Raw genomic sequence first — 11,574 nt, forward strand, 5'->3', positions numbered from 1 at the left:
AAATAAGAATATCACTGTAAAAAAAAAGAAAAAAGAATATACTCTATCTGTTACAAATTGCTAGCACTGTATTTTTTCTCATGAGGCAAGAGGAAATACAGGTTAGCAGGGCATCTTCTTTTAAAAATAGAAGTTGCAAACATAATTGGCTTCTGGAAAGTATGAGATTTTCTCTTTCTCTCTAGTAATATTCTTCCTGTAAAATGCAATCCTCTTGGTCCTATCTATACACTCTGGATTAGGTACATACTAGGCTACCAGGACACTCAGCTCTTGCAAACAGCACTAAATACTAACTCATTTAGGTTATGATTGTGAACAGGTAGAAGTCTCTGCTGTGAGCAGATAGTGTGTGGATGTTGGTGGACCAAAATGTTTGATTTGGGGTAGATAAAATGGGGAAAAAAATGCCTGTTTAATATGTAGTTTTTGATATGCATAGCTCTCATCATGGGCAATATTATATGTTCAGAAATTTGGATCAACAATCAGGTGGAACTAAGAAACAGCTGTTCCCATTGTACCTGGCATATACACTGTAATTTGCTTCAGACTCCACCACTCTCTATTGCCCTCAATCCATCATAAATGTCAGCTGCCATTGATTATCACAGATACCTCTTCTTTTCATTTAGTATAGTAGAGCAATGATTTCCAATACCCATGTATATGTCAAAAATGGCACCATGAAATACAGAAAGACCCTATATATCATTATATATTTCTTGGGAGCAACTGAAAATTGTCTCTTATTTAATATGCAAGCAGAATGCATCTTCATCAGGTTTATTATCATTTATTTTACATACAATTTGCTTCACTCACTAATGTTATCTCTCTTTGCCCATATTGGCATGTGATTTGCCATTTTTTTCCTAAGGTCCTCTTCACTTTTTCACCTTCAGCATCCTGACAGTGCTGCTAAATTGATTTTTAGTATTTGTTGTAGTCTTATTTTATTTCAATGCTTAAAAATCAATGATTTTACACTTTTCTGTAAAATATTAACAATTAAAACAAACTAATGAAGTGATGTTATCTATATGGTTATTTACAAGTATTTACATAATAAGCTTAGTTAAAAGAAACTGGAGGGAGTATTGGCTTCAACCTATTGCCTTCATATGGATTTAGCAAACAGTAATAATCACAACACCAATAGCAACAACACAACAGCATTTCTTTGGATTATTTTACAGATTACAAAATACCCTCATGTGCATTTTATGCAATTACATGAAGTCCAGAAATGCTGACATAGTATATTTCCTCTGTCTTAAAATAATTTTAAATAAAGAGCATCTAGCAAGGGAGAACTCCTCCCCTGGATCACTACTGGGAGGCTGGACATTATACAAATGGGCAGTATCTACTCAAGGAGGCATCGGCAGCTGCTTCCGGTTGTAACAGCATTTTGTTCCTGACAGAGTGTGAGAGTAAAATTCAGTGCTACAAAGTTCTAATGTTGAGGTGGGGCCATGTGACCACACTGCTTTCTTTTGTACTGTCAGACCCGAAAATCCTGCTTGTGGGGAATGTGTGATGTCGTCTTACACGGACACTAGCCATCTGTGCTTCATTTTCAATTTTCTCAGCATCAGAACTACGAATTCACAACCCCATTTAGTACTTTTTTTATTATGTAAATATGGGAGGGTAGGTTTTGAAAGCCCCTACGTTTTACAGTATTGAAAATTCCAAACTAGAGTATCTAAAAGGTTTCTGTGTTCAGAAAGCAATTTGAGTGGTTGTCTTTGTTAGTAGGCACTTCCTACAAGTGAAAAATATGAGAATTTCATTTATTTATGTAAACATAGATAGATAAACAAATAGATAGATAGAGGTTAAGCCCTTGCCATGCATATAATACCTGTTTGACACTATAAATGAAAGAAGTATGAGGAGGAAATTTGCTGAAGACAAAAGATACATAGTTCTGTGTATTTTCTATGCTGAAGCATTTCCATGTGTTTATAGAAGTGAGAAATCACATAGTACTGGATGATCATGAAAAGAAAAAGGAGGAGGAAGCAGTAAGAGAGAATTCCCAGCGGAGGGAGGCATATTGATTATGAAGATAAGTTTGTACACTGAGTGCTTAATTAGAATATTCTGTTACACAAAGAGACAGGCAAAGATGACAGTACACTGATACTTCAAAAAATAAATTAACTTTTCAATGGTGAAAGAATAGTTTTCTAAGAAAGTAATTCAATGACACGTTTTTTGGTTCTTTTTTTGCAGATACTATGTTTTTCATTGAAACAATGATTATTGCTAATAGTTATTTGAATTCCACATATTTGTGCCTTTTGTGCACTTTCCAGAGACTAAAGTCGTTCTTCAACAGTTCTGCTGTACAATGGTCAGCTATATAAACCTCAGTTAGACATGAGCTATCCAGCAGATTTAGGGGTTATATTTCAATGTGGGATTTGAATTGTAATTATCCATCACACTAGAAAAATAATAGTTCTAATCAACCTGTCTTTATTACCACTTTCATCATAATTTTAACTGCTCTGTTTTATATAAGGTTGCCATTGCCACCTGGGGCTTTTCAGGACTCTGGAAGAATCAGGAAGCATTCAAGCATTTATACTTTGAAAATTTCCTGTAAGAACTTTAATATGCTTTTTTATCTTTTTATGTACTTTTCTATAATTCTTGCCTATTAAATTGAGAAACTTGCTCCTAGAATCGTAGATCAAAAAAGAAACTTTCAAAGGTTATCTGGACTGGTTTCCAGCTCCCAGGAATAAGAATGCCCAATTCATAATTATCTAAATAAGTCAGTTTTATACTTATTGTCAGTCTCTAGACATAGAAATTCTTGGTTTTTCTTAGCAGCTTTTCCTAGAATTTAATAGTCCTCAGTATCAGGACATCAGGACATTATTTGTTACATAAAAATGTTGTTTGGACTTTCTATATTGTTTCCTCTACCTGATTCCTCTGTATCAACAGACAGAGAGTAACAAATCAGAATTATGTAATGTCATTAAGACCCTTTAACCTCTTACCTCTTATTGGTTATATGAGCAAATTCCCTTCAGCTTGCCCAGAAGTTGTATTTTCCATTTCTTTATTTTGACACCAGTTCTTGAATGTTCTCTGAGCGCTCTATTTGTAAATCTTATTTTAAAAATACAGATACAGGACAGAAACAGTGTACTCAGAGCCCAACACCCAGAGTCCTAGACAACAAAAAGTGCCTTCCTGTTTCACATTCTGTCGTCATGTGAAACTTGTTACTCCATGCCGTGGTGATGTGTGTTATGTTTATAACAGCACTTCATTAATAAAACACATCAGGGTCTGCTCACATCATCTTTTGGTTGTCCCTCTACTTACACCCCCCACCCCCACCGCCTAACCCCAACAGGGACACCTGGTTCTCATTTTTCACTAAGTAAAATTCTGAATGAACAGAATTTCACTAAAATTTTGCCAAAGTATTTAGCATTTTATCTTTGTTATTTGTTAGTGAAGGAAAGATAACCTAATCATCCAGACAAATGACAAGAATTAAAATAACTTTCTTTAGGAAGAAATTGCAGCATTGAATGACCTCAATAGCCAAGATTAAACATCCCCTGATAGAGTGTGGCAGGGAAGATTTGTCAGTGTAGTTGACTCCAGTAAGCCCAATCTATCTGCATGATGGGCCACAGTTAAATCATCAGAGTGCAGGTGGTGAGATCATTGATTATAGCCTGACAATGGCAAATGATATGTGCATGTGGTATTAACATGATCACCTTTAACACTAAAAGCTCCCTCAAAGCCCCTGTTTATGGCTACACTATGTGAAGTGACTCTGTACTCTGTCTTTTTACCTGATCTCAAACCTATTATTTGAGGAATTAATAACAGCACAGAAGGGTTGAGTAATTTCCCATGAGTTCACATAGGTGAGAAGTGATGGAACTGAGATGAACCAAAATAGTCAGGCTTGAGAGTTCATACCCTTAACTACTACTCTAGGTTGCCTCTCTAACATTAATAAAAGTATTAATTGCAGTAAAATTATTGAGAGCTCATGATGTGCCAGAGTCTGTTCCTCTTTCACTTGTATACACTGTTTCATGCGTGCTTCACAGAAGCCTTAGAAGGCAGAGCTCATTTTCCCATTTAACAGATGAGAATACTGAGTCTCAGAAAGTCTAAGAAACACAATAGTGGCTTTCCAGGATTTGTACTAAAGTCCATGCTCATAAACATAGGTATCAAAATAACTCAGAAGCATAAGGAAAAATAATATTTATTTTTTCTACTTCTTATTCTTTATTATTCTTATTCTGTCATTTCTAGACCAGCAACAATGTTTTACTTTGAGTGACTAAAAATTAAATTTCATACTTACTATTAAATTTCACTGAAGCTTGAATCCAATCCTAACCTATATTAATAAACTAGTGCTGTCTTGGGAAATTATTCACTGGGAGCTTTAAAGCTTTTAAAAGTTAATACAATTAAAGAAGAAATGTATCAAAGAATTACTTTGCAATATCAAAGTATATTGGAATTAGTATTAAGCTATTACTTCTCCATTAAAAGAATAAATTGGATTCATAAACTTTACAACTCTATATTCAAACACTTAAACATTTCTAAAACGCTTCTTATTCTTGGCTGTTAAAGGAGCAAAGAGATTCTAGTACAGTTTCCAGATAAAAAGTAGTGTAATTTCCTAGTCTAGTTATGAAAAATAGCAAACGTTCACAGTAAATCCATTTCTATTACATTGTATATTTTACGAAGTTTAAAATGATTACATTACTTAATGGTACATGTTAATCAAATATTATTTTTTCTTGTTTTCAGGGATATTATGATACCATGGATGCTGGTTACATGGATGAAGAAGGCTATGTGTATGTTATGTCTCGAATGGACGATGTAATAAATGTTGCAGGTCACAGAATTTCTGCAGGTGCCATTGAAGAGGTATTGATGAATATTGGTATTCTATTCCAAGTAGTGTTTAGGCACAGAGCTGCACTGAAGACAATATTGAGATTATTTCACTTGGAAAATTACCACACCCTTCATTTGCAGCAGAGGCTAGGTTACTCTCGTATCTCTCTCACCTCACTTTCTCTCTTTTACATATCCATATTCCCTACACTCCCACATCCCTGGGTGGTAGTGAAGAGTTTTAAACACTTACATATATTTTTTTCTTTATGGGATAGACTGTGTACATTTGTCTCTTAATACTTGCTGCTTAAATGTCTCTAGCTTCTTGATTTACTCATGTTTAATCATCAGGTTTGCATAAGGTCTTTAAGTGGTGTGGGATTAAATATTTTATTGTACTCTTAAATCCTGAGAATTTTCTTCCAATGTAAGTCACATGAAGTCTCCAGAAGAGGTTTTAAAATGTTTTAAAACTTACTCCTATGGAGTAAAATCTACATTATTGTTATACAGTACTGTGGGTATTTATACTAATACAGTTTCTTGTAACCATCAGCAGAGAAAGGACACAATACAATTTCAGCACTGTCAAAGAATTCTCTCACAATGTCACCTTCGTATTCTGACTCTTGTAACCCTTGTTTTTGTCTCCGTTCCTATGTTTTAACCTTCTCTCCAATTTTATATAAATAGATTATACAGTATTGTAACCTTTGAGACTGGGTTATTTCATTTAGGAAAATATATTTTAGATCCTTCCAAGTTGTTGCATTTATTAAGAATTTGCCTTTTTATGTTGTTGTATAGAATTCCATCGTGTGGCTATACTAACAAGTTTATGTATCCATTCATCCATTAAAGGACAAATGGGTTAGCTCTAGTTTGGAGCAGTTATAAATAGGGCTGTTATACACATTCAAATACAGGTGTTTGTGTAAAGACTGTTTTATTTCTCTATGATAAATACCTAAGTGGGTTTTCTGGGTTATGTGTTAAGTGTATGTTTAAGGTTGTGAGAAACCACCAAAGTGTTTTCCCATGTTACTGTGCTATTTTACCTAGCCATCAGCAGTATTTAAGGGTTTATAATTTTCCCCATTCTTTCTAGAACTTGGTAGTGTCATTACTCTTGATTAAACCATTCTACTAGGTGTGTAATATTATCTCACTGTGCATGTGATTTGCATTTCCATAAAAACTAATGATATTAGGCATCTTTTCACAAGCTTATTTGCCATCCATGTATCTTTTTTGATGAGATAGTTGTTAAAATCTGCAGCCCATTTTCTTTTTTATTTGGATTGTTTCTTTTTTATTGTTTAATTTTTTAAGTTCTTTATATGTTCTATATCCAAGTCCTTTATCTGATGTGCAGTTTGCAAATTTTTTTTCTAGTTTCTGACTGATCTTTTTATTTTGTTAGAAGTGCCCATAACAGAGAAAAAAAAATGGTTTTCATTTTGATGAAGCCTAATTTATCATTTTTTCTTTTACAGATTATGATTTTGGTATTGTATATAAAAACTCTTTCCTAACTCAGCATCACAAAGATTTTCTCTTGTTTTCATTTAAGAATTTTATAGTTTTATGTTTTACATTTAGTTTTATTGTTTTAATTTATATCATTTTAAATTTAAATTTGAGTTAGTTTTTTAATATAGTGCAAGGTGTAGGTTGATACATAATTTTTTAAGTGGATGCCAGTTGTTCCGGCATCATTTGTTGAAAAAAAAAACTACCCTTTCTCTGTTGAATTGCCTTTGAATCTTTGTCAAAAATCAGGTGATAATATTGGAGTGGGTCTGTTTCTAGAATATCTTGTCTATTTCATTGATCTATGTGTTTATGTTTTTACCAATACTATACTATCCTGACACTGTAGCTTTGTAGTATATTTTAGAGTTGAATAATGTGAGTCCTCCATATCTGCTCTTTTTTTCAGTCTTGTTGTAGCTATACTAGTTCCTCTAGGTATTCCATATACACATTTGAATAAGAAATTCTATAGGTACAACAAACCCATACATAAATTTTGATTGAGATTGTGTTAAATCCATATATTAATTGGAAAAAAATTGCTATTTCAAACTTACTGAGTTCAAGCCACAGGTTTTGTATATTTCTTTCTTTAGGACTTCTTTGGTTTGTTTCTCTAATAGTTTGTAGTTTTTAGCATACAAATTCTGAACAAGTTTTGTTAAGTTTATACTTAAATCTTTAATTTTTTAGCTATTGTAAATAGTATTTTTTAAAAACTTTGGTTTCAAATTTTCATTGCTAGTGGATAGAAATAACTACTGACCTTTTTGCAGACTGATATGTAACCTATGATCTTGTTTAATTTGCTTGCTAGCTCTAGCAGTATTTTTGGTAGACTTGTTGAGACTTTCTGTGTAAACAATTATGTTACATGTGAATAAAACATTTTATTACTTTCTTCCCTATTTGAATGGTTTTACGTCTTTTCTTGCCTTTGGAACTGGCTAGAATTTGGGGTAGGATGTTGAATAAGACTGGCAAGAGCAGACACCCTTGTCTTGTTCCTGATCTTAGGGTAAAGGCAAGAATGGAGCTAACTGTAGGTATTTCTGTAAATACATACTTTATCAAACAGAATAAATGTTTTTTATTTCTAATTTGCTGAAGTGTTATTTTTAATTATGAATTCATGTTGAATTTTATCAAATGCTTTTCTGCCTCTATTGATAAGAACGTGGTTTTCTTTTAACAGTGTTATGTGAATTACATTAAATAACTTTCAGCTGTTGAACTAGTCGTGCATTCCTGGGACAAATTTTACATGATTCCAATGATTTATTGTTTTTATACATTGATTTGTTTAATCAATAGTAATTTTCCTTATTCTGAAATATACTGTTTGTGGTAATCATATAGTCTTTCTTTTCTTTGAATCATGTTTGAATCATTGATCTTTTTCCATATTTTCATTTTTAATCTATCTGTATTATGTTTCATATGGGTTTCTTGTAGACAGCATCTACTTAGATCATATGGACAGCATGTATTTGTTTTTATGTTTATCCAATCTGACAATCTCTATCATTTAGTGTTTTCAGATAATTTACATTTAATTATTGATATATTTATATGTCTGTCTACCAGTTTATTATTATTCTTTTTGACTCTTCTCTTTTTCATTCTCTTATTTTATTCTTCTCATTTCATTCTCCCCTCTCCTCTCTTTTAAATTATTTTGGGTTTTCTTTGTAGCTTTTATTAATTTGCAAGAATGTCTATTATTCCATTCATGCCAAGAGATTTTTCCCATTCTTCTTGGGCCATGGTTATTATTTGGTTTTTATTATTCATCTTTATTACTTTTATCCTGAATGTGAAAATGAGGTGTTCTGGGTCAAAGGCATATATATATATTTTTTAATAAGAGTGTCATTTCCCCATTACCCTAGGTCTTATTGTGACCCAATGAGAGCCAATGGCAATTTTTCCTACATGAGTAGCCAGATTCTCCATAAATGAAGGTTAAAAAAATGAATTTTCTCACTTATAAAAGGGAGGGAGGCAGCCATCCTTCCTGAAGACTCTTCTTGAAAACATAGTGTCTTTAATCAAAATTCTAATTATTTAATATATAAGTAAAATAGCGCCAGGAACCAGATAGCCCTGTGTATCTCCAGTTTTACAACCTGGAGATGTTTCTACCTCCTGGCAATTAATCTTTTTTAGTAGGTAAATACCTAAGAAGATAGTGATCCAGTCTACCCAGCTCCTTGGGAGTTTATACCGGGGATCTAGTCTGGACTGTACACACTCGGCCTTGACAAGTAAATTAAAGTTTTATTTTCCTTTAAGATCTGAGCAATTCATTAAGGAAATGACTATAGATCTAATTTTTAGGACGTTTTAAGAGTCTCAGGAGGCTAGGACTTTTTATAGGAGCACTGATAAATCTAGAGGTTTATTTCCCCGTAGGTACAATAGCTAAGTTAAAATTTTTGATAATTCTGATATTTGGATAATCTTGGGTTTGGTATCTAGGGATTTCCTTTTTTCTTAAAAGATGTTTAGATTTTCCTGATAACTGTTATGTGTATTTTACATCTTACCCCAAGTGTTTTGAATATTACACCATGAGATTCTGGATCCTATTTAAATCTTCTGGATTTCTGTTATTGTGGCTACTTATTTTAGGAGGCGGTCAGCCCAGTTAGGATCAGACAACATAGCTTTACCCACTTTCTGTGGACTGTGGTTTTAATGTCAATTTAATTTTCAAAGCTTTTGTCTATTTGGATATTCTACATATACAACCATGTTGTTTAGGAACAAATAGAGTTTGAGATCTTCTTTCTCAGTCTGTATGCATTTTATACTCCTTTCTTGTCTTATTGCACTACTTAGTATGATGATGTTTTTCTTTCTTGTTGCACTAGCCAGTATGATGTTGAAAATATACTTGTGAGAGTAGACATCCTTGCCTTGTTCCTGATCTTAGCAGGAAAGTTTTCAGTTTCTCACCATCGAGTATGATGTAAGCTCTCGGTTTTTTGTAGATGGTTCATCATCAAATTGTGGAAGTTCCCCTCTATTCCTAGTATACTCAATGTTTTTATCATGAATGGATATTGGATTCTGTCAAATGTTTTATTTTTTCTGCATCTACTGATACGATTATGTAATTTTCCTTCTTCAGCCTATTGATGCGATGGATTACATTGATTATTGAATTTTGAACCAACATTGCATACCTGGGATAAATTCCACTTGGTCATAGTACATAATTCTTTTCACACATGATTGGATTCTATTTGCTAATATTTTATGGAGGATTTTGGCATCTACGCTCATGACAGCCACTGTCTATAGCTTTTTTTTTTTTTTTTTGTAATTGTCTTATTTTAGTATTAATACAATGGGAATATTTTATAACTCATTCTATGGGGCCAGCATTATTCCAGTCCCATAGATTGAGTTAGAAAATATTCCCATTACTTCTGTCATTGGAAGGGCAGATTGTAGATAATAGGTCTAATTTATTCTTTAAATGGTAGAATTAACTGATGAATTGGTGGAATTCACCAGCAAACCTATCTTTGCCTGGTACTTTCAGTTTTGGAAGGTTAATAATCATTAATTATTGATTAAATTTTTAATACATATAGGCCTATTCAGATTGTCAATTTCTTCCTGTGTGACTTTTGGAAGATTGTGTCTTTCAAGAAATTAGTTTATTTCATCAATTCAAATTTGTGGACATAGGCTTGTTCACAATATTCCTTATTATCTTTTTAATGTCCATGGTCTATAGTGATATGTCCTCTTTCATTTCTGATTTTAGTAATTTGTCTCTTCCTTTTTTTTTTTTTTTCTTAGCCTGGCTTGAGGTTTATTGATTTTGTTGATCTTCTAAAGGAATAGCTTTTGGTTTTGTGGTATTTTCTATTAATTTCTTATTTTCAATTTAATTTATTTCTCCTTAATTTTTATAATTTCTTCTGCTTACTTTGAATTTAATTTGGTCTCCCATTTTCTAGTTTCCTAAGGTGAAAGTTTAGGTAATTGATTTTAGATCTTTCTTCTTTTCAAATATGTGAATTCAATGCTATAAATTTTCCTGCAAGCATGCTGCTGCTGCATCCCATAAATATTGATGTTATATTTTAATTTTCATTTAGTTAAAATATGTTTAAATTTCTCTTGAAATACCTTCTTTGACTCATGTGTTATTTAGAAGTGTGTTGTTTAATCTCCAATAATTTGTGATTTTACATCTATTTTTCTGTTATTGATTGCTAGTTTAATTCCATTATTACCTCAGAACAGATATTGTATGATTTATATTCTTTTAAAAATTTTAAGGTGTGTTTTATAGTCCAAAATATAGTCTGCTTTGGTGAATGTTCCACTTGAGTTTGAAAAAAAATGTGTAATCTTCATTCAACAACTTCATTCAGAGACAAAGAAAAAATATAAATCAGAAATTTAGATAAAGAAAAGTAAAGGAAGAACATCAGAAATGAATAAACGAAGGTGTATTTGTCTGTTCTCACACTGCTAATAAAGACCTATTTGAGACTGGGTAATTTATAAAGGAAAGAGGTTTAATTAACTCATAATTCCACATGGTTGGGGAGGCCTCACAATCATAGCAGAAGGAGAATGAGGAGCAAAGTCATGTCTTACATGGCAGCAGGCAAGAGGGAGCGTGCAGGGGAACTCCCTTTATAAAACCATCAGATCTTGTAAGACTTATTCACTCTCATGAGAACAACACAGAAAAGATTCGCCCCCACAATTCAGTTACCTCCCACTGGGTGCCTCCTATGACACGTGGGAATTATGGAAGCCACAATTCAAGATGAGATTTGGATGGGTACACAGCCAAATCATATCAGAAAGTAAAATAAAATATTTTATTGTTCTTGTTCTCAATTTATCTCACAAATAACAGTTTGTTCATACTAATAACAGCAACAATATGTGTGCATATACGCACATACATATATATGCTTATGTATCAGCAAAATAAATGACAGTAGTGATACAAGGGCTAGAAGGGAGGAATTAGGAATTTTTGTTATTAAAAGGTACTTGTTCTGTCTATGATGTGTTGAGCGTGGACTTTTTTTTTCTTTTTTTTTCTTTTTTTTTTTTTTTTTTTTTTTTTTTTTT

The 11,574-nt window shown here is 32.6% G+C and overlaps 1 protein-coding gene across 1 annotated transcript in view; it reads left to right on the top strand.

The window, feature by feature from the left end:
• Positions 1-11,574, top strand: part of ACSS3 (acyl-CoA synthetase short chain family member 3) — a 184,372-nt gene that overhangs the window by 159,343 nt on the left and 13,455 nt on the right. The window contains 4 exon segments of the mRNA XM_017870447.1: positions 2,537-2,553; positions 2,556-2,616; positions 3,154-3,271; positions 4,828-4,950. Coding sequence (XP_017725936.1) covers positions 2,537-2,553; positions 2,556-2,616; positions 3,154-3,271; positions 4,828-4,950 — 319 coding nt within the window.

The sequence above is a fragment of the Rhinopithecus bieti genome, unplaced genomic scaffold (genome assembly GCF_001698545.2).
Source record: "Rhinopithecus bieti isolate Rb0 unplaced genomic scaffold, ASM169854v2 scaffold_5387, whole genome shotgun sequence".
In the NCBI taxonomy this organism is placed as follows: domain Eukaryota; kingdom Metazoa; phylum Chordata; class Mammalia; order Primates; family Cercopithecidae; genus Rhinopithecus; species Rhinopithecus bieti.